The sequence below is a fragment of the Malaclemys terrapin genome, chromosome 21 (assembly GCF_027887155.1).
Source record: "Malaclemys terrapin pileata isolate rMalTer1 chromosome 21, rMalTer1.hap1, whole genome shotgun sequence".
In the NCBI taxonomy this organism is placed as follows: Eukaryota; Metazoa; Chordata; order Testudines; family Emydidae; genus Malaclemys; species Malaclemys terrapin.
In genome coordinates this window covers 281794-305873 of record NC_071525.1, presented here as the reverse complement: position 1 = coordinate 305873, position 24080 = coordinate 281794, and the positions used below count along the sequence as shown (strand labels likewise).

Below are 24080 nucleotides of genomic sequence, written 5' to 3'. Positions count from 1 at the left end.
CTATGTAATATTATCCTATAGATAAGATATTGATAGATGTAGATAATCTTAAAGTCAAAGCCAGGAACTCTCCCCAAGTAGAATGTCAACAGCTTTCACTATTTTAAGATTAGACTTTGGTGGTATTCTGATGAGCACCTGGAGCCACACTACCTTGGGAATTTGTGGAGCTCATTTACATGGCAAGGTTACATCTCCTAGAGCTCATTTCTTGCTGTGGAGCTGGAGCTGGATTTACCCTGCCTGTGTTAAATCACTTGTGGAGACTTCTCAGTTAAGAAAAAGAAAATAAATCCCTATTTTTAGTCTTACATTCTTTTTAAAGATCTTTAAAGTGTGTAACTGTTAAACACTCTCTCCATTCCCCTCAGTATGAAAATTTCAGCTTGCAAATGAAAAATAAATTCCATTCTGCTGGGACTGATTCAAGAAAAATAAGGCCTGAAATTTTTCAGTGCTGTTGGCAGTACATCTGAATTCTCCTAAGGCGTGTCTAAAACAAGATCCTTATAAAAAGTAGGCGGGCTTCCAAAACAAAAGTCCACAGCAAAATTAAAGATGGGCTTTTTCAGAAACCCAGGGGACTGCTGCTATTTTGCAGGGAAGGGAAAAATGGAAATTGTCCACATTAAATATATACATGCAAATTATTTTTTTTCTCATTAACGACATGAATATTTACCAATATTCAGAAAATGTAACTGTAGCTGTGGTATAAGAATCCTAGTCTATTTCTAGCATTTCTGAATGCAATCTTGGCACTTAGTAACATTTTTGTCTTGTACCTGATTATGTTTCCACTGCCAGAGGATGTCGTAGGGCAGCTGGAAATCTATTCTCTTCTGTCTCAGATACTTCCCTGAAACAAAATGGTTTATATGTCACACACTCATTCACATATACTCATGAGGAAAGAGGACCATGAATGGGCACAGAGCCCAAATTCTGACAGAGCCCCTCAGTCTCTGAAAATAGTAGAAGACAGAATAGCAGAAATCCTCAAAGAACATTTTGTTTATTAGGGGCAACACAGGAAACATGTCAGTAAAGAATCCTTCAAAACATGCTGGTGGTGTTGGCTTTCCTCTAGTGTCACAGCTAGGTTTATTCTTATGGATACTGAATGAGGTTTTTTCACATTGTAACATACTCATTGTTATTACCAGGGACAGTGTGTACAGTGGGGTCCTGGTGACCCAACAGTGCAGTAACAGATCTTTTCCATTAGCCTCTTAAGTGGGGTCACATAAACTGTACTTCCAAATATGAAGACTGGCTTGCTGGGGAAGGTGAGAGGGGAAAGGCACTCTGCTTTCTGCGGAGAGGGGTCTTAAACTGTACTTTGATGACTGGCCTTAGAGAGATCACAAAACTCTGCTGTTTGCAGCTAAACTACTGACAACAATGCCAGAAACTCTGCAGGGGTTCTCACAGGAGAGGTCACTGTAAAGCGAGAAACTGGAAGGCCAGAATACATTTTACAGATATAAAAAGACTTACCTTTTAATCTTCAAAAATCTATTTTCCTCAAGAAGGTACCTACTCTGGTTTTGCAGTATTTTTCACATTGTAATATCTCAATGTTATTACTGGGACAGTGTGTACAGTGGGGTCCTGGTGACCCAAGAGTGCAGTAACAGATCCTTTCCACTAGCAATTTCCACAGTTGTGCTTTTAGGTCAGGACTTCATCCTGACATTTGCTCTTCAAAACTCCCTTTCCCCAAACAATGTACTAGTATGTAGAGGATGAGTCCCTCCCCCCTGCCAGCCCCCCACCCATGAATGCACTGAAATGGGATCTCAGTTACATTTCCAAAAGGTGGGACTATCCTGGATTTTCTCCCAGCCTGACTCAAAGTGAACTTTTCAGATCCATGAAGCCCCGCCCTGTCAGAGAAACACTGTGGAGAATTTATTTTGCCAATCCTCATTAAAAATGTACTTTTTATCAGTGTGAGATGTCTGTAAAACAAGCATCTTTTGCTCTCCCTTCTGCACATTCTTCTGGAAAATCTGACCAAGTCATCTGATAAAGTACTCAGTTGGATGCTCCTAAGAACCAACTGAGTCCCCTTCAGTGCTTCCCTTGCTCCTAGTATGTAGCACTTAGCTGGGCAATACAATTGGGTGCACTAAAATATATGGCAAGTAGATAGTGAATAGTGTTCTTAAGCATTCAATCTATTTTACATTATGTTTTATCCAGTCAGATTTTCTCAGGAAGGCCCATTTTTCCCCTACTTATTTTACCAAAGTGAGCTCTAGGACTATTACTATGTGTATACTGTTTATTATATGACATGAAAAAAGATGTTGGAAGAAAAGAGGAATTCTTTAAGCACTTTTGATTTACTAAATCGAACAATGAAGAGAGGAGGAGGATGGATGGAAGAGACAGAACAGTTTGCACTGAATTATACTTTGTAAAGAGAGACGAGATAGTGGCTGGGTTGGTTCTTAAGTATCTAGACAAGAATTCCAGAACTCTGCCCAGACTTGATTTCTTAACCAATGAGACAGTGAATGGCTCTTTTGCTGGCATTATGCTGCATAATTTAACAAGGAGATCTCTAAAAACAATTGTATCTGCCTATGCAGTGCAGGGTTCCAGTATATATGAAGTGTTTCCTGACTCCAACAAGCTCCACATCTTCATATCACTTCCTCTTTCCTAATCAATATAAGTGACCTGAATAAAACCTGTTGTTCAAATGTTCTTTTTGGAGAGGTATCTACAGCCCATCCTACTGTTTTTGTGTAAGAGATATTCCTTCCTATTTCAACAGCTGGTGTCAAACAGTTAGTAGAGGATACAGATACTACATAGTACAAATCTGTTGTAACTTCCAGAAATGAAGTTACTTAAGGAGACTTACTAAGGAAAACAGCTATCTGACTGGAGGAGAGAAGCTCTGACTCATACATTATTCATCAGTAACTTCTAACTAGGAAATCTCAAATAAAGTTTGATACTCTCTCCTTAATTCTCATTACTGTGCCCAAAGAACTAGAATGATCTAACACAGATAACAAATATATACAAAAAGTTTCCACAAGCCTAATTTACACAATAGACCAGAGGGGTCAGGAGACTCCATTAGGGTCTAATGTACTAACTCTTAAGCCCATTACCCTAAGAATATGATCCAGTGCTGAAAATGACTTTCAATAATTGGTTACCATGAACTGGTATTAACAGTGGCTTAAATATTAAATGTAGATTTGACAAGACCATTCCTAATCATGTTTCAAGGGGACATAGTATTGAAAAAACATTTTCAGCAATAGTTCCATTTCTTGGTGTACGCAAAGTTTCTGCCATTAAGAACCTGGCTACTACAAGTGTCAGGGTTTGATACTGCAAACACCAGGACTTTTAAAATTAAGATTAAAATGTAGTCCTGTCATTTTGTTGGGATATTGCTGCACAGATTTGAAACCAAAAGGGTGAATAAAGATGAAGTGTCAGCCCAGTGCCCAAACATCCTGGCTTTCCTGGGTCTAATCAAGCCTCTTCATGTTCCTCTAGCAATAATTTTTGTGGTTTAATTTAGATTCAAATGCATACCTCCATCATTGAGAAAACTGGAAAATAAAAATTGTAATGTTTTCCTTACAACTTACTCTTAAATTAGTTTTTATTTTCAAAGCTTTTTTTATCCTTAGCAGGTTCCAGGAAACAGCTAAATCTGCTGGGAATTTGCTTTCACTTCTATGACCTCACTGAGTGAAACAAAAGGCTCTTTCAAGTGCCCTGGCACTGAGCCTGGAGAATATGGAACAGTTCTCTAGCCCTCATTAAGCAGGCACTAGTAAAGTTATCTGGCAGAGAATTAAATCTTGTAACACTATTCTGTAGTTAAACCACTCTCCAGCTACCCAATACAGAGTAATTAAAGCTGCCTTATCTTTATTGCAGAAGTTTGTTTGTGTCTGCTGGTACAAATAAACTGGAGGTCGTGGCTTTGTGTGGAAAAAAGAGAAAAGGATCATTGCATTGCATACTAAATCTGAGCCACTAGGGAGACAGTTCAATTGTGGGACAAAGCCACATGAACTAATAAAAAAAGGAGGAACTTATGGAGAAAGTTCACAAATTTCTTGTTAATATCTTTAATTCTGAAATTTGAATTAGTAAAAGTTCATGGTTATTGATTTACACATGAAGATCTATCATATCCTTCAGCTGCTGTTTTATTAAATAAGCTAACTCACAACACAACCCACTAGGGGTTGGCTAAGGGAGACATTCTAATCAAACAAAAACATTTGGTGGCACAAACATTCTGTCTGAACAATGCAAAGTTCCCTTCAAACCCCTTTTCCCAGTGTAATGTTGCAATACAAATCAATAGAACACAGGGAGTTTACACCTATTAATCCTGGGGGAATTCTGCACCACTGCACATGCGCAAAATTTATGTCCCCCACATATTTCTTTGCTCCCCTGCAGAAAAATCACTTTCTGATGGGGAAGCAAAGGGAAGCCACAAGAGCGGTCATGAAACCCTCCCCCAATAGTATGTTTCGGGTGCCCAGGGCAGTTGACAGAGATGCAAATCACTGTGGGTCAGGAGGCGGAAGTGGGGAAGGCCTGGCTGGTGGCTCCTCTCCTGTGCCGGGCTCAGCTGCTAGTCCGCGCTGGGCTGAGAAGGATGGGACTTCCTCTTCCCCTGCACAGCATCCGGGGCCAGGTCAGACCCACCCCCAGATTTCTTCCCCGGCTGCAGGAAGCTCTGCAAACTTCCCCTCCTGCTCTGCGTCCTACACCCTTTGCTCCTCAGCTGCAAGGGGAAGGATCCCATCCGCCTAAACCCCCTTATACCCAGACCCTCCCGCTGAGCCTCACCCCCCCGCACTCAGAACCCCCTGATGAGCCCCCCTTCCCCTGCATCTGGACCACCCAGATCCCCACCTCACCAAGCCCCAACCAGTTGCACCTGGATCCCCACCACACTGAGCACCACTCCCCCAGCAACTGAACCCTGTACTAAGCCCCCCACACTGAGACCCCCCCGGCCGATCTCCATACCCCCCACACCAAGACTCCCCTCCCCACTGTGCCCCAACCACCTTCACCTGGACCCCCTTGCAAAGTCCCATTACTACTGCACCCAGAAACCCCCAACATGTGATCTCCCACCTCTGTGCAGCCAGTGACCTGTGCTTCCCAATGCCATGCTGGAGCCTCCACATTTATTTGACAAATAAAATTTGCAGAATTTTAAAATATTGTGCACAGAATTTTAATTTTTTTGGCACAGGAGTAACCTATGTGCTCTGCTCAGTGCTCTAGACAATTGTGTGCAAAAGTCATTTTAGATTGGTTGCTGCTATACTGGGAAGTGACCTGTTTCTGAAAGTCCTCAGTCTGGAAGTCCTATGTCAAACTATAAACTAGTTTGAAGCAGTATAATCTAGTTGTCTGAGTATGTGACTAAGAGCCAAGAATTTGCTCAGTTCTAATCCTAATGCTACCACTAGCACATTGCGGGTAAAACTGACCTTTGTGAAAGAGAGTCAGCACAAGACCGATCCATCACTTAAGTCTTATTTAAACTCTCAAAATAAGACTGAAGTGATGCACAGGTCTTGCACTTGCCTTCTGCACAAAGGTGAATTTCAACTTGCGTGACTTTGAGCAAGTGACTTAACCTCTTTGTACCTACTCTTTCCTCATCTAGAAAGTGGAAGCTAAAAACCTTCACAGGTATGTGGGAAGGATTTGTTAAATGTCTGTGTGGGTTTTTTTTTAAGAGATGTAACAAGTGTTCATTATTTTACTGGTTTCCATCCTACTTTAATACTGGTTTGAAAATAAAATTATTGTACAACATTTAAGCAAAGTATATAATGTTTAAAGAATAACATTTATTTTCTGATTAATAAACCAGTATGAAAACTAGATTAAGATCTTGACAATGTAGAGTAAACAGAAAAATTGCAAAGAGTAAAATCCAAACAATAATTGAAGAAAAGCTTTTATTGTATTTCTCATCCAGTCCATCTTGTTCCCTTAGACCTCTGAATGATGAAAGCATTCAGAGTCTGAATCAAATGAGTTTGATACAATTTTGGGGGCAAGAAACTTTGGTTATTGAAGAGCTACAAAGCAATTTCTACAAAAACAAACCTAACGCACAGAATGCCCTTCAGTCCGAACTGTTAGACTGAAGACAGTTCACAGAGAACAGAGGAGTAAGTATGAGTTCTGACAGTTAAAGAGTAGGTGAAATGAGTGACCCTACAAGAAAAAGGCAGAAAAAAATGGGGAGGAAAAGGAGAGAAAGAACAGACAATCTAAATGGAGAAGTTTAACCCTCAACCTGAGGAGTGGCACTTGATTCTCAGCAACAGAAAACATACATGCAGTACTCACCAACATGAATAGGAGCTGGGAACAATCCATGTTCATGCTCTCCAGGAGTGTACTCCAGCTTCTCTTTCTTTAATTGGATCAGGCGGCTCTTTGGGCTGAGAATGAGAGGCAGAAAGAAGCAGAGAAAGCCAGAGTGAGAGAGTTTTATCACTTGTGAAAACAACACTTTCTATGCTAATGAAGGTATTAATCCTCTAGTCTGTCAGACAGTAATGGTCTGTACCACTTTTCTGGACCTCTACCACTCTTGAAAATCAGGCCTTTTCTTGGATTCAGGGCTTCTGAACGTCAGGCCACTTGTATTTCAGTGTCTATATATGAATGTAGGTATCTTTAGGCATACTATTTTGAAAATTGTAACCTGGACTCATATAGGTTATTTTTATATGTCATATTTACATGGACTAAAGAAGATACAAACTCCAAAAGCCTAAATCAACTTTCCAAGTAGATCTAACCCACCTGTTTCAAGACTAATGGTCAAAATTATTTTTAATTGTATAATTTCTTTGTGGACAATACTTAAAGGGAAAACATCGACTTGAAAAATCACATTTCCATCTGAATATTTGTACCTACAGTTGTTATAAGTAATGTCCAAGATGACTAGAACAAAAAAGGTAAGATTAAATAAAATAATATACTCTTTTTTCAGTTTGCTTAGTTAGTGCATTTGATAGCATTTTGTGTATAGTCAGTTTCATTGTTTTATTGATGCATATGCCCTCCTCCAAACCCTTCAAGAGGTTGTTAACCAGTAAAACAGCAGAAGAGCTGAAACTAAACAGACAGAAAACCAGCAGAGGAAAAGGGGAGGGAAAGAAGTGAGTCTGAGCACATTTGGTATTGTAGATCTAAGGCATGCTCAACAGGCCCATCTAAACATGAACAGGGAGACAGAAAAATTCGAACTTTTATTTAAAGAAAATTTTTTAAAGAACATACCATGGCATAGTATTTAAAGGGTACTCAATCAGAAAATGGAATGTTTAGTCATCAATTAAAAAAACCCAACTTGACATTGATACTAGAGTTTAAAGCAGAAGTGGGCAAACTTTTTGGACCGAGGGCCACATCGGGGTTGCGAAACAGTATGGAGGGCTGGGTAGGGAAGGCATAAAGTTAAGCATGTGCATGGGTTTTTGCAGGTTTGGGACCGAAATAAATAAGAAAAACAAAAAGGTGGGAAAAAGTATGAACTCAATTCTACATATGGAGAATTGAGACAGAGAGATTAAGTGACTTGCCAAGGTCACAGAGGAAGTCTATGGCAGAGCAGGGAAGTGAACATGAAGTCCCAAGCCAGTGCCTTATGCACAGAACCATTCCTCCCCCTCTTTTACATTATTATTGTACTTAGCTCTTAGTGCCTTTCATCCAAGCACTTTATTACTTGAGAAAAAATTAGGATGATCCCCATCCTATAGACGAGGAAACTGAGGCACAGGTAGATTAAGCAACTTTCCCAATATCACACACTGAATCAGGGGCAGATGCAGGAATGGAACTGAAGTCCCATCACTCCCAGGCCATTTTTCTACCTACTAGATACACTTACATTTGTTACTTAATTCCAAGTATATATCCAACTTCGCTTCAAACTCATTTATGCATTTGCTTCTACATCATTATTTTTTGACAGTGTTACTGGCCTAGTGGATAAGGTGGAAGCAGATGATGTACTATATGTTGATTTTAGTAAGTCTTCTGACACAGTCCCATGTGACATTCTCATAAGCAAACTAGGGAAATGTGGCCTAAGTGAAATTACCACAAGGTGGTGCACAACTGGTTGAAAGACCATAGTCAAAAAGTGTAGTTATCAACGGTTTGCTGCCAGACTGTGAGGGTGTATCTAGTGGGGCCCCACAGAGGTCAGTCCTGGGTCTGATACTATTAAATATTATAATTAATTACTTGGATAATGAAGTAGAGAGTATGCTTATCAAACTTGCAGATGACACCAAGCTGGGATGGGTTGCAAGCACTTTGGAGGACAGGATTAGAATTCAAAACTGCCCTGACAATTGGAAAATTGGTCTGAAATCCATAACATGAAATTCAATAAAGACAAGTGCAAAGTACTTCACTTAGGAAGGAAAAATCAAATGCACAATTACAAAATGGGAAATAATTGGGTAGGTGGTAGTACCATTGATAAAGATCTGGTGGTTACAGTGGATCACAAATTGAATGAGTCAACAATGTGAAGGAGTTGTGGAAAAGGCTAATATTTGGAAGTGTACTGACAAGAGTGTTGTATGTAAGATGCTAGAGCAGGGGTAGGCAACCTATGGCACGCGTGCCGAAGGTGGCACGCAAGCTGATTTTCAGCGGTACTCACATTGCCCAGGTCCTGGCCACCAGTCCAGGGGGCCCTGCATTTTAATTTAATTTTAAATGAAGCTTCTTAAACATTTAAAAAACCTTATTTACTTTACATACAACAATAGTTTAGTAATATATTATAGATTTATAGAAAGAGACCTTCTAAAAACGTTAAAATGTATGACTGGCACACGAAACCTTAAATCAAAGTGAATAAATGAAGACCCGGCACACCACTTCTGAAAGGCTGCTGATCCCTGTACTAGAGGTTACTGTCTTGCTCTACTCAGCACTAGTGAGGCCTCAGCTGGAGTATTGGGCACCACACTTCTGGAAAGATGTGGACCGACTGGAAAGAGTCCAAAGGTGACCAACAAAAATGATAAGGTTTAGAAAATCTGACCTCCGAGAAAAGATGAAAAAAAAAAAAAAAAAAAACAGGACATGTTTAGTCTCGATAAAAGAAGACTGAAGTGGGATCTGAGAACAGTCTTCAAATATGTTAAGGTCTGCTATAAAGAGGATGGTGATCAATAGTTCTCCATGTCCACTGAAGATAAAAAGGAAGTAATGGGCTTAATCTGCAGCAAGAGCGATTTAGGTTAAATATTAGGAAAAGCTTTCTAACTATACGGGTGGTTACGTTCTGGAATAAGCTTCCAAGGGAGGTTGTGGAATTCCCATCATTGGAGGTTTTTGGGAACCGACTGAACAAACACCTGTCAGAAATGGTTTAGGAGGTTTACTTGGTCCTGTCTCAGCATAGGGGACTGGACTAGATGACTTCTTGAGGTCCCTTCCAGTCCTCCAAGCAGTTAATAAAAATACTGAATTGTACTGGACCCAAGACAGACCCCTGTGATCTGATGTGTCCCCCAGGTTTCACAGTGAACCCTTGGATAACTACTCTGTGTATGGTCTTTCAACCAATTTTGCACCCACCTTATAGTAATTTCACTTAGACCACATTTCCCTAGTTTACTTATGATGTATGTAGCCCAACATCATGTTGGTTTTCTTTTAGCATTCATTAGTATTACACACCACCAACCTTCACCCACTTCCTTTCTCTGTGTCATCTAACTTATAATGAATTCCATATTTTGGTTAGATATCTTCATATACATGCAAGTTTCCTGAGACTGAAAAACATCTTCCACATCACAAGTACCCAGTGAAATCATTATAGCCTCCATCATGTCAACTACCTCTCCTGTTTTCATTTCATTTGGGGCAAGACTGTGACCAGCCACTGCACCTATGTTCAAGAGCCTCCCCAACCTTTTCATTCCCCAGAACAGAACCCAGCCACAATGCTGTCCATGGACTTCCCTCAGTTGCAAGGACTACTCCTTGCAGCACCACCCGTGGGGATTCACTTTTTTGCACAATAGCAAGTCAAGCTGAGCACATACTGCTCCCTTGAGGATGGGGAGCTCCAAGAGACCTAAAACTCCTCTTGGTGGTAAAATGCTACCTGAAGATCCCTTGGAGCACATAGGCACAAGTGAGTCGTTGGACATCAAACACTGTATTGTTTGATATGATATATTCATACTGAACTTGTGAATTTTAAGCTAAGTGATGCACAATTTCTTCCCTAATAAACCATTCCAACGTTCTCTCAGACAGAATTCAGTTATTGGTCTGCAGTTAACAGCTCTCCCTTGCAAGCTTTTTCAAAAATTGGCATATCATCTGCTTTCCTCCAATCACCAATAATCCTTACTGTATCAAACATCATATAAAATAAAGATGCCAGAGGCTCTGCCACTAACTTCTTAAAGAGGACCTGCAAAAGGTGCGTTACTTTCCCCACCTGTATAAAGGGTATAAAATTTACCCACCTTTTTAATATGCTTGGAGATTCTTGGATGAAAGGTGCTTTATAAGTGCAAAGCATTATTAATTATTATTATTATTTTTTAATATGAAAATACAAGAGTCAAACAGTTTCAGTATATTTTCTTATTATATATATAGTGCCACAGGTATGCACAGTGTTTTACAGGTAAAAATAACCAGAGTACAAGGAACTTAAGAAGGGTCTGAGTTGCTAACAAAAATATGCAATTTTTCATTATAACAGCTGCTGTGCCAGACGAGTGGAGGGTAGAAAATATACTCTGCTTTACCTGCAGTACCAGGTAAACTGAGTGAATGGATAATTAAAGACAGAATTATAAAACACCTGCATGAAAAATAATAGGATAGGGACAAACCAGCCTGGCTTAAATAAAGGGATAAAATGTCTCTCTCCAATATAATAGAATTCTCTGAGTGTGTGAACAAAATAATAAATAAAGGAGGACTGAATTACAATTTATCTGGACTTTCAGAAAGTCTTCAAATAAAGACTCACTCAAGAGATTATTCAGGAAGCTAAGTGGGCATAGGGTCAGTGAGCAGAAATTGGCTGAGTCAGAAAACAAAAAGAGTAGGATAAATTATGAATTTTCAACCTGGCAAAAATTAGCAGTGGGATGCCCCAAAGTTCCAGGCCTGGTCCACACTAACCCCCCACTTCGAACTAAGATACTCAACTTCAGCTACGTGAATAACATAGCTGAAGGCGAAGTACCCTAGTTTGAACTTACCGCGGGTCCAGACGCGGCAGGCAGGCTACCCAGTCGACTCTGCGTACTCCTCGCGCGGAGCAGGAGTACCGGCATCGACGGCGAGCACTTCCGGGATCGATTTATCGCGTCTAGACAAGACGCGATAAATCGAATCCAGAAGATCGATTGCTTATCGCCGGACCCAGAGGGAAGTATAGACGTACTCCCAGACTAGAACCTGTGTTTTTTTAAAATCTCTATAAGAAGGTTCCAGGATTGGCACTGTGTGTCACTCTGAAGCCTAGAATGTCTGTTGAGTCAGTGTGAAGTGATGGAAACAGCTACAAGGATGGTTGAGAGCTCTGTTTTTTAGATTTATCATCTTGTTCAAACATCACTGAGGTTTGTATTCTGTTTCCGTCAAATTATTAAATTCTCAGCCATTTTGACTTTACAGTCGACACCCTGAGACAGCATGGAGTTTCAGCTACAATAAGACATGTAGCTATACCATGCCAAGCAGCCTAGACCACTGTGATATCAGAAGTAACTCAACCAATCACCACCCTTACCCTATAGCTAATTTTTAGCTAATTTGTGTGTAACAATTTCATTGGTTGTATGAGGGAGACAACACAGGTGGTGGATTTCTTGGCCCAATTGCCAGAGTTCCTCAAAACCACCAATACAACAAAACCAGCATGCATAGTAACCCCAAACACATATAGCCCCTCACCACAGAAGATGCTCCTCATTCTCCACCTGCATAAATCAACATAAATCTACTTGCACAACCAATGAAATTGCTGCATGCAAATTAGCTGACTGTACAAATTATATCCGTGTGACAAGATGGGCTTTTAATACAGTATATTTACTAATGACGTAGAAAAGAGGCTCAACAGTGAGATGGCAATGTTTGCAAATTGCACAAGATTATTTAGGAGAGTCAAAACTGAAGAAGACTTTGAGGAACTCCAGAGGGACCAAACTAAGGATGGTGGGTGGCCAGCAATGGCAGATGAAACTCAGTGTTGACAAATTTAATAATTTAAATTAGAAGCAATAATTTCAACTATTCATGCACCTTACTCTCTAAATCAGCGGTTCTCAAACTATGGGGTGGCCTCTGAAGGGAGGCATGGGCATATGTCAAGGAAGGCGTCAGCTGTGTGCTTTTTTGTGTGTGTGTGAAGAGCTCTGGCTGTCAGCCCTGGATGTTGGGAGCTTGTACAGAAGGGCTGTGCACACCCAGGAGATGGGGATAATGGAGACAGACAGAGCCCTGCTACCCAGGCTTGGGCTCTCCTCCCACCCCCCCGCTCAATCCCTCACTGGGAGGCAGCCTGGGCTCAGGCTCTCCTCCTCTCCTGCCCTATTCCTCACCTGGAGGCAGCAAGCTGCGGGTTTCAGCCCCAGAGTGTCAGCAGCAATGTAGAACTAAGGGTGGCAATGGGGCACTAAGTCTGCTGTGAAAAATGATATTCACAAATATCTTTTTACATTACCACCCTTACTTCTGCACTGCTGCTGCTGTGGAGCTGCCTTCAGAGCTGGCTGCCCAGATAGCAGCTGCTGCTCTCCGCTCTGTTTCAGAGCTGGATGGCAGTATGTGTACTTGGGGTTGGGGGGACATAAATGACTACAGACACAAATAGCGGGGGAGGGGCGATCAAATAAGTTTGAGAACCACTGCTTTATATTAAATGTAACCATTTTGGAAAAACAACTGAGCACCAGTGGGCATAGATCAGTGAAAGCTTCTGTTTAAAGTGCAGTGGTGGTTAATAAAGCAAACAAAATGCTAGGTTGCTACAGAAAAATAATTCTGAAAAAGGTGATGATGTCGTTATACAAATAGATGGCATGCCCTGATCTCTAGTTCTGTGTTCAGTTCTGGTCAACTATTTCTCAAAAAAGATGCAGTAGAAATTAAAAGGGTACAAGAGACAGAAGGCCAAAATTATTAAAGGCCTGGAAAGACTTCTATATGAGAAGCCACTGTAAATATTAGAGTTGTTTAGTTTAGAAAGAAGATGAGTAAAAGGGAACATGATAAAAGTATATGAAATAATGAATGGCATGAGAAAGGTAAATTGTATGGCACACTTTACCATCTCATAATATAAGAACATGGGGATAGCCAAGGAAAATGAAAGGGAATAAATTTAAAACAGGTGCAAGGAAATACTTTTTTACACAGAAATCAATTAGCCCATAAAACTCATTGCCACAAAATCCCACTGAGGCTAAGGCTTTAGTAGATTTTTTAAAAAAAGAAAAAGATTAGACATTTATATGGATAGTGAGACCAACTTCAATTACATTATATATGATAAAACATATATACATATAAATAGTCCTGCTTCAGGGCATAAGACAACTACCAACTGAAGGATAGGAGAAGTTTCTTACTAAGGGCAGATTATTCTGTAATGTTGATTCTGGAGATTCTAGCCCTTCCTCTGAAGCACATAGTACTCTCCAGTAATACAGATAGGATATTGGACTTCATGAAATTCTGATTTGGCAGTTCAGATGTTACACACAAATGGAGGATACTCTAAGGAGAAGATAAATTTTTACTTATATAAAAATGTGTGCCTGTTTCTCTGCAGTTTCTAAAGGGTTAACATTAGGTGCAAACACTACTGACTTGGAAAGGGTGCAAGATCTGGATGAGTTATCTTGGTAAGGGTGAATTTTAATGAAAAGGAAAGTTAAACACAACGTCAAGGATGAGAAGCCACAAATAATGGGAGTCCAGGTTCAAGTTTTATAAACATAAATACGGTACAAGTGAGTTCAAAGGAAAGTCTGTCGTAACACCATACATCAGGAGAATGTGTTGCATAAGTCAACAGCAATATGCCCACATGTTCACACTGGGACGACAAAAGACAATGAGTTATGTTAGGTAGGAGTTTGTGGGAGGAAATGAAGGTTTTGTTTTTGTTTATATCAATGATCTTTATGGGAAGGCTTCTCTCTTTCACTTCACAAAGGCAAAATGATAGCATCTCAGAAACTCAAAAGTAGGGTTCCCTGGGTGCCAATTGGGCTGCTTTCTGTAGAGATGGTTTTATCAGGGAAGAGTCAGTTTTCTTTTTGGACCAAACGTCGAAGTTTAGTAAACAGATAAACCTCACTACAGATGGTAAGTGCAGTAGGAATTCCCAGCACAGAGCTGACTGTGTTCTCACAGTCACTGATACAAATGCCTGCTGGAGCCAATCTGCTGCATGTTATTGATGAGGACAAGCATCTAATTATTTCCATGCCTTACACTTTATGAAGTATTTCCCCCAGTAAGTGAGTACAAAGAACTATTCTAGCTGAAGGCGAGCATTACAGATTGGGGACTCTCCAAACAGGCAGCACACGCCACACCCATTTTCCTTCACAGACATGAGCACTAGATTAGGGCCCAGATAACTTTTCTACAGCCACCAGGGAAATGATTCCCCATGACAGTTACAACAGAACAGCTTTGATGGGAATCTGTGGAAATGACTTTTTCAGATGTAGCTAAGTAAAAATATAATCAGGGGTACCGAAGGGATGATTCCTCTATCATCCCCTCCCACAATTTGCTTTGCTTCTTTGTGGATAAATATAAAATCTCTACCTTGCAAAAACAACGAGGAGTCCGGTGGCACCTTAAAGACTAAGATTTATTTGGGCATAAGCTTTCGTGGGTAAAAAACCCCTTGGGTAAGGGTTTTTTACCCACGAAAGCTTATGCCCAAATAAAACTGTTAGTCTTTAAGGTGCCACCGGACTCCTCGTTGTTTTTGTGGATACAGACTAACACGGCTACCTCTGATACTTGGGACCTTCTACCTTGCAGTTACCATTCTTCTCAGCAGTGGACTAAATGGGACTCTCTTCAAAGCCATCAGCAGTAGTTAGTCAGAGCAGCTGCTGTAGCCGGCATGAAGCACTTGGTGATCTTCAAGGGTTGAATGTGAGGCCTCTAGAACCCCCCTAGTCCCAGACAGATGGTTAGGGTAATGCAACCAGAAATGCTGTTTTATTTTACTCCTACTTCCCCTTCTTTATGGTCTTTAACCTGTTATCTTCTCCATTTCTGTTTTTCTCCTTTCTCACTCTCTTCCACTACTGTCTTCCCTTACTTCCCATGGTTTAGAACTCTGTAGGCAGCAAAGTGAAACTTGAAGAAACCTGTAGCCACATTTTGTTACGCCAAGGGGAAAATCAAAGTAAAAGAAAAAACAGTTACCTACTTTTTCGTAACTGTTGTTCTTCGAGATGTGTTGCTCATGTCCATTCCATTCTAGGTGTGTGTGCGTACAGGCCCACAGTTGTTGGAGATTTTTGCCTTAGCGGTATCCGTAGGGTCGGCTGTAGTGCCTTCGAGTGGTATATTAGGCGTTGTCGACTCTACGCCCTCTCAGTTCCTTCTTCCTGGCAACTCTGACAGAGGGGTAGGAGGGTGAGTAATGGAATGGACATGAGCAAGAACAGTTACGAAAGGAAGGTAACCATTTTTTCTTCTTTGAGTGCTTGCTCACGTCAATTCCATTCTAGGTGACTCACAAGCAGTATCCTCAGAGGTTAGCTCAGAATTCACAGTCTAGCAATTTGCAGTACTGTTCTACCGAAGCCAGCATCATCCCGGGCCTGCTGGCTAAGTGCATGATGGGACATGAACCTGTGGACGGACGACCAGATGGCTGCCCCCCAGATGTCCTGGATAGGCACTTGGGCTAGGAAAGCTGCCGACGAGGCTTGTACTCTGGTTGAGTGGGTGGTGACAATTGCCAGAGGTGGCACCTAAACCTGGCTGGGGCAGCAGCGAATGCAGGCAGTGATCCAAGAAGAAATTCTCTGAGCGGACACTGGATGACTTTTTATTCTGTTGGCCACCGTGACGAACAATTGCTTCGACGTGCAGAATGGCTTGGTCCTTTCAATGTAGAAGGACATCTAGGGAATGCAATCTACGCTCCTCCTCCAATTTATGCGGCTTTGGAAAAAAGACAGGTAAGTAAATGTCCTGGCCCATATGAAACTGCGAGACCCCCTTGGGCAGGAAAGCCGGGTGTGGCTGCACCTGGACCTTGTCTTTGTAGAAGGCTGTGTAGGGCAGTTCCGAAGTACGCGTCCTAATCTCGGAGACTCAGAGGGTGGACATTATTGCAACTAAGAACGCGACCTTCCAGGACAAGAGAAGGAGAGAGCAGGAAGCCAGAGGCTTGAAGGGGGGTCCTATGAGGCGTGACAGCACAAGATTCAGGTCCTATTGAGGAATGGGATCCCGGACTTGCGGGTAGAGGCACTTGAGGTTCTTGAGGAACCTGGCAGTCATGTCCAGGGCGAAAACCAACCTACCCTTGAGTGGCGGACAGAAGGCTGAAATAGCGGCCAAGTGGACCTTGATAGAGGAAAGGGAGAGGCCTTGGATCTTGAGATGCAGAAAGTAGTCCAGGATCAAAAGGAGAGAGGCCTGCTCGGGCCAAATACCTTTAGCCGAAGTCCAATAAGCGAACCGCTTTCATTTGGCCAGGTAGGTCACTCCGGTGGAGGGCTTTCTGCTGCCCTGCAGGACCTGCCGGACAGTGGCCAAGCACTCCTGCTCCTCTGCATTTAATCATGCAGCAGCCAAGCCATCAGGTGCAGCGCTGCCAGGTTCAGATGCAGAAGACTACCGTGGTTTTGGGACAGCAGGTCCAGCCTGAGCGGCAGCCGTAACAGAACATCCACCAAGAGGTCCAGCAGCATGCAGAACCAGTGCTGGTGCAGCCAGGCCGGTGCTATGATGATTACCTTCGCTCTGGACTAGGGGGTCCAACCGCAGCGATACTCCTGAGCAGTTCTGGGGCAGGCACGTGGCCTGACACAGGCCCTTTGCCAAAAGCCCCCTTTTTCTGTGGTGCTGGCAGGCCAGTTGACTTCAACCACTTCTTAGGCACTGGGAAGGGGGAATAGTGCTGGGAGGATTCTGGTGCCGGTGGTGCACTGCGTGCCGATGCTGAGATGCTGGGCGTGGAGTCTGATCGAGAGGGCTCCGAGGTAGGATGAAGCGCAGCCTCCATGAGGCGGGCCCACAAGCAGATATCCCGCTCCTTCTGAGTTTGAGGGCAAAAGTTTTTGCAGATCTTGCACTTATCCTTTCTGTGGGACAACCCCAAATACTCTGAACAGCTCTCGTGGGGGTCACTAATGGGCACTGGCCAGCTGCACGATGAACATGGGTTAAAGCCTAGGGAACAGGGCATGCCCCATTCTGAGACAAGGTCCCAGCTGGGATTCTAACTCCTAAACAATTACTCTAATACTTAATTTAAAGGTCTAAGTACCTATCAGCTAACAATAAAGGAGACAGAACAATGGACTGTAAGAACAGCTAACGCTCTTGCAATGCAAGACAAGGCGCTCCAACCAACCGTCACAGGTATTAAGAAGGAACTGAGAGGGCATAGGGTTGGCAGCGTCTAATATACCAACGCATGAACGCGGCACTCAAGAGGGCACTACAGCCAACCTTACGGACACCACTAAGGCAAAAATCTCCGATGACTGTGCATGTGGCTGCAGGGGCTGAAAGGGATGGACAGAACAGTTGCTGTCAGGGATCGTGAGAGCCAGAGAAGAGCTCTTGGTTCTCTGCTGGGACTAAGCAGGTAGTTACTGGGAGGGACCAGGGGAGTGAGGAAGGAGCTTCTGGCTGGCTGCTGGGACTCAAAAATGGGCTACAAGGAAGTGGCCCAGGGAACCATAGAGCAGCAATTAGTAAAGGGACACAGCACGAGGCTGCTATACTTAAAAGGTCCCAGGGTCGCGACCCGGAGCAGTGGGTGGGACTGGGTCTCCCCTCCACCCTCCGGCCACTAGGGCAGGGGTGAGCAACCTTTCAGAAGTGGTGTGCCGAGTCTTCATTTGTTCACCCTAATTTAAGGTTTCATGTGCCAGTAATACAGTTAACATTTTTAGAAGGTCTCTTTCTATAAGTCTATAATATATAACTAAATTATAGTTGTATGTAAAGTAAATAAGGTATTTAAAATGTTTAATAAGCTTCATTTAAAATTAAATTAAAATGCAGAGCCGCCAGGACCCGGGCAGTGTGAGTGCCACTGAAAATCAGCTCGCGTGCCACCTTTGGCACGCATGCCATAGGTTGCCTACCCCTGCACTAGGGGAAGTGGCTACGCCCTAAGGAAGAGAATTAGAATTGTGGCAACCCAAGGAAGGGGACTGCACTGGGACTGACTCAGTGGGGAGCTGTGGGCAGTGAAGTGAGTCCAAGAGTGAAATCTTTCGTGAGCTTAAACTCAAAAAGGAAGCTTACAAGAAGTGGAAATTTGGACAGATGACTACAGAGGAGTATAAAACTATTGCTAGAGCATGCACGGGTGTAATCAGGAAGGCCAAGGCACAACTGGAGTTGCAGCTAGCAAGGGATGTGAAGGGTAACAAAAAGGGTTTTTACAGGTATGTTAGGAACAAGAAGGTGGTCAGGGAAAGTGTGGGACCCTTACTGAATGGGGGAGGAAACATAGTGACAGATGATGTGGAAAAAGCTGAAGTACTCAATGCTTTTTTTGCCTTGGTCTTCACAGACAAGGTCAGCTCCCAGACTGCTGCACTGGGCAACACAGTTTGGGGAGGAGGTGAGCAACCCTCAGTGGTGAAAGAACAGGTTAAGGACTATTTAGAAAAACTGGACATGCACAAGTCCATAGGTCCGGATATAAGACATCCAAGGGTGCTGAGGGAGTGGCTGATGTGATTGCAGAGCCATGGGCCATTATCTTTGAAAATTCGTGGCGATCAGGGGAGGTCCCGGACAATTGGAAAAGGGCAAATATAGTGCCCATATTTAAAAAAGGGAAAAAAGAGAACCCGGGGAACTACAGACTGGTCAGCCTCACTTCAGTCCCCAGCAAAACCATGGAGCAGGTCCTCAAGGAATCCATTTTGAAGCCTTGGAGGAGAGGAAGGTGATCAGGAACAGTCAACATGGATTCACCAAGGGAAAGTCATGCCTGACCAACCTGACTGCCTTCTGTGATGAGATAACTGGCTCTGTGGATATTGGGAAAGCGGTGGATGTGATATATATTGACTCTAGCAAAGCTTTTGATACGGTCTCCCACAGTATTCTTGCCAGCAAGTTAAAGAAGTATGGATTGGATGAATGGACTATAAGGTGGATAGAAAGCTGGCTAGATTGTCGGGCTCAACGGGTAGTGATCAATGGCTTGATGTCTAGTTGGCAGACGGTATCAAGCGGAGTGCCCTGGGGGTCGGTCATGGGGACAGTTTTGTTCAACATCTTTATTAATGATCTAGATGATGGGATGAATTGCACCCTCAGCAAGTCCGCACATGACATTAAGCTGGGGGGGGGGAGGTAGATACGCTGGAAGGCAGAGATAGGATATACAGAAGGATCTAGACAAATTGGAGGATTGGGCCAAAAGAAATCTGATGAGGTTCAGCAAGGACAAGTGCAGATTCCTGCACTTTAGGAAGGAAGAATCCCATGCACCGTTACAGGCTGGGGACTGACTGGCTAAGCAGCAGCTCTGCAGAAAAGGACCTGGGGATTACAGTGGATGAGAAGCTGGATATGAGTCAGCAGTGTGCCCTTGTTGCCAAGAAGGCCAATGGCATATTGAGCTGTATTAGTAGGAGCATTGCCAGCAGATCGAGGGAAGTGATTATTCTGCTCTATACGGCACTGGTGAGGTCACACCTGGAGTACTGTGTCCAGTTTTGGTCCCCCCACTACAGAAGGGATGTGGATGAATTGGAGAGAGTCCAGCAGAAGGCAACGAACATGTTTAGGGGGGTGGAGCACATGACTTACGAGGAGAGGCTGAGGGAACTGGGGTTATTTAGTCTGCAGAAGAGAAGAGTGAGGGGGGATTTGATAGCAGCCTTCAACTACCCGAAGGGGGGGTTCCAAAGAGGTTAGAGCAAGCTGTTCTCAGTGGTGGCAGATGACAGAACAAGAAGCAATGGTCTGAAGTTGCAGTGGGGGAGGTCTAGGTTGGATATTAGGAAACACTATTTTACTAGGAGGGTGATGAAGCACTGGAATGGGTTACCTAGGAAGGTGGTGGAATTTCCATCCTGACAGATTTTTAAGACCCGGCTTGACAAAGCCCTGGCTGGGATGATTTAGTTGGTGTTGGTCCTGCTTTGAGCAGGGGATTGGACTAGATGACCACCTGAGGTCTCTTCCAACCCTAATATTCTGTGATTCTATGATTCTAAGAGGGATGGCTCAGCAGGAAGGCTGGGATCACTGAGGACTTAAGGAGAGGCAAGGAGCCCCCAGGGAGGAAGCCCTAGGAGCGCCGCTCAATACCAAAGTAGGAACCTTGAAGCCCAGCTGGACCATGCGAGGGTACTGTGATGGGCCCTGTTGGACTGTTGAAGACTGAGCCCAGTGAGGGTTGCAGGATACTAAGGATGTTTTGGACTGTGTACCCCGGAAGAGGTTCATTTGTTTTGTACATGGACAGACTGTGACTCAGCCGGAGGGCTGAGGCACCAAAGACCTGCCTGACAAGTGCAGCGGATGACAGGGGCACTGTGAGCGGAGAAAAAAACTGCAGGCACAGACACACTCAACCAGGGGGCTCTTGCATGAGGTGAGTGCAATCCATTACACAGTCCAACTTCAGTCTCTGGTCAAAAGTAAAGCTTTGCCATGACAAACATGATGACTGTGATGCAATATTAAAGAACTTCAGTAAAAACAAAAGGAATCATATATAGTTTAAAGACACACAAGTGAATCTTAAAATAAAATTCATGCTGCAGTTAAGCTTTCACAGAATTTATTTAGACTTAAAAAGGAGGTTATGTTTTCTTTTGGTATGGGCAAAATAGCTGTGGTGGCAGCACAACAAGAAGATGATCTATTGCTGTGCAGCTGGAGGTATGGCTGGCAGCGTCACAAGGAGACTGCCCACAGCCATTTGTCCATCACAGCATTCTTTCATCTGTTCCCAAGAAAGGAAACAGTCCCAGGAGCATGGGGACAAGACGCTAAAACTAAGGAGGGCTGCAATTCTGCAAACAAACAATTTAAAGGAGGCGTCATGAGCACACATATTTCCAAGGGTTTCAAGCAGAGGTAGGATGGTAATCTTTAAGATATGCAATATCCATCAGACCTTAACTCAGAACTTCCTTTAGAGAAGAGAAAAACTGTTTATTGTTCTTATTTTGGATGATAACTCTGTTATCCATGTCATGAGGTGAAGAGATCTCTTGTCTATGATATTTACTGCCTTGTTCAGGACATTATGTCCAAGAGCATTAAGCAACTTCGAAGAAACCAGCAGGCACATAACAAAAAGCTAGAAAATTGTAGACCCATCAGGTATTCTGACCTTAGAATCTTAGCTTATATTAGTTAATATTTATATATTTTCAATACTATCCCCAGAGGAACATTACTCCGAAGGTAGGAAGAACATCTCTTGCATAAGGTATTGACCCAAAATTTCCATTAGAAGATTTCCATTTCCGCAGTAACTATTTTCCCCCAGGAGCTAAAACAATTATTAAATATAATTAGGGAAGGAAGACGGGAGAGACTCTGAACTCCTCCACAAAAGCCACTGTTGGGTGAATAGCAGTGATTGCTCTCCACAATCTTACTTTGTTTTCAAGTCCTCTGGCTTGCACAGGCACACTGAACTTTTTTATCTGTCTCATAAGGGTGTAAAGAGTAATACTTGTATTTTCAGAGACTTTTTAAAGTTTTTAAAGTTTTGGGAGCTTCAGATAAAATCTGAAGCAAGTACCTCCTTCTTTGAGGAGGAGAGGCCTTAGGTGCTCATCTTCTATATTGAGCCCCAATATAGATAAGATCCCCAAGTCTATGCTTTCTGGACATATCAAATAAGGATGCATTTCATCAGCAAAAAGCCTTTATTATTTTTCCAGTGCTAGTTGAAGACTGGGGAAAGCCCACTTGTACACTAATACCACACCTGCTATCCCAGGCAGTAAAACCACCCTAGGAAATAGAGAGAGGCTGAGGTAGATCTTAGATAACATCCCTTTAATTCTTGGTTCTCTTCCCAGGAATCATGTTCCACTGATGCACTGCACTGCATATCTGGGCTTTCTTCAGCCTACTGTAAGAAAACCTCTACACCTAGTTGAGTTGTAAGAGTGGGATCCTACAGGGGCAACCTGTGTAATTCAAATTCCCTAGGCATAGACAGCAGAGGCAGAGAAATGAATGCAGACCTTACCCCTGCAATGGCAGGCTACAGCTTTCAATGGCACTACGAACATTTTCTCTGCTATCTTTTAACTGTTAGCCCATAACTGATCCAGGGAGAGGCTCCAAACAGAAATGACAAAGCTCAGCAGAGCTGCAGCTATTGCAATTGTCCTCCCACACTGCAGTGTGGGAAACCAGTTTTAGAGATGCCAAAATCTCTGAAGTCGGATAATGTAAAGAGCAAAAGGGAATAAGTGATTGATACCACATTGGAAAAAAGAATGCAGACAGTGGCTTCTAGTGGAAACATGGACAAGCACTTAACTGTACCATCACTAGAGGGTGCTGTTCCATTATAACAGTTGCATTCTTGTTCCCAAACCATGACGTTTTTACAGCCAAAAAAACATGCGTATGGGTAAAGTTACATGAAACCTAGAAGAACATGTATTAACAGCTCCTCCTTCCCAAACTACTAGTCCCATGATTTTTAATGAAACACCAAATAGTAGCTACAGAGGCTTTAATGATAAATGCAGCAACTCCAAATGATAATTCATGCCTGCCCAAGAGATGGAAAATAAGATTGGGAAATAATTAAATTTTCTTTTATGGAGTGTTATCAATTGTTTACTTACTAAACTGTTTTAATAATTTGATTAAAAGTGGTTTACTGGCTAAGGGTTGAGAATCATTCCTCTCCCACTTAGGATTTTAACTTGCAAAAGAGAAGTGGAGGAGCAAGTCTCAAGTTTCAACCAGCAAGCAAAGATTTTGGGGGGAGGAGGGGTAAGGGGAAACGAACAGAAAAGAGGGCCAACCAATAGAAATGATTAGACAAAGCCCACTGTCAGGTGACTTGTGTCACCCTAATGTCAGTCCTCCTTTAATCACTTTTACTGCAGCAGAAACGGAAATAGGTGAAGCTTAGTCCTGGGATAGAAAAGGTGATCACATTTATTCAAGCAAATAACTTATAAAAATATTGTGATAAATTGTTCCATGGTTTCCCATCTTAAAAAAATAATAATAATAAAAAAAGGACCAGTACATTGGCGAGAAGAATGGTAAATCCATTTATGATATCATAGTGGACAGTGGTAAAAGGGAATTAGGTGATTATGAAGAGATCTTTAGTGTATGAATATCTTCTCTGTGGATTATTTAATTTACTATTACATTCAGTCCCATCATTCCAAGACATGGAATAATCTATTAATTTAATAAACCACAATGAAAATCTTGTGGTTCTTAAAATAAAAACTATTATACTAGATGCCAGATTGCAAACCCGTTACTCACACTCGTAAGCAGTTACTCACAAGTAGTTCCACTGAAGTCAATGAATTTGTATAAGTAACTGCTCACTGATGTTAGTAAGGTGCTCACAATCTGTCTCTAAGTAAAAACAGGAAAGTCAGATGTGCTTAAGAGAGATGGATTTTTTAACTTGGATCATAGTCAGGAACCTCTGGTGTGGGTTATGAAGGGGATATATCACATTTATGTCTTATAGTGATTTTCATACACCCTGATTTTCTAAATTATTTTGTGCATGTTGACAGTTACATTAGAAGTTTGTTTAAAAGACA

The 24080-nt window shown here is 42.5% G+C and overlaps 1 protein-coding gene across 4 annotated transcripts in view; it reads right to left on the bottom strand.

Moving 5' to 3' along the window:
• ASH1L (ASH1 like histone lysine methyltransferase) overlaps positions 1 to 24080 on the bottom strand; it is a 146236-nt gene that overhangs the window by 29854 nt on the left and 92302 nt on the right. For all 4 annotated transcript variants that reach the window (XM_054011466.1, XM_054011463.1, XM_054011464.1 and 1 more), the window contains 2 exons: positions 6382 to 6476; positions 786 to 859 (listed from right to left, as the gene is read on the bottom strand). In XM_054011466.1, the coding sequence (XP_053867441.1) occupies positions 786 to 859; positions 6382 to 6476 (169 nt within the window). The remainder of the gene's footprint in view (positions 1 to 785; positions 860 to 6381; positions 6477 to 24080) is intronic.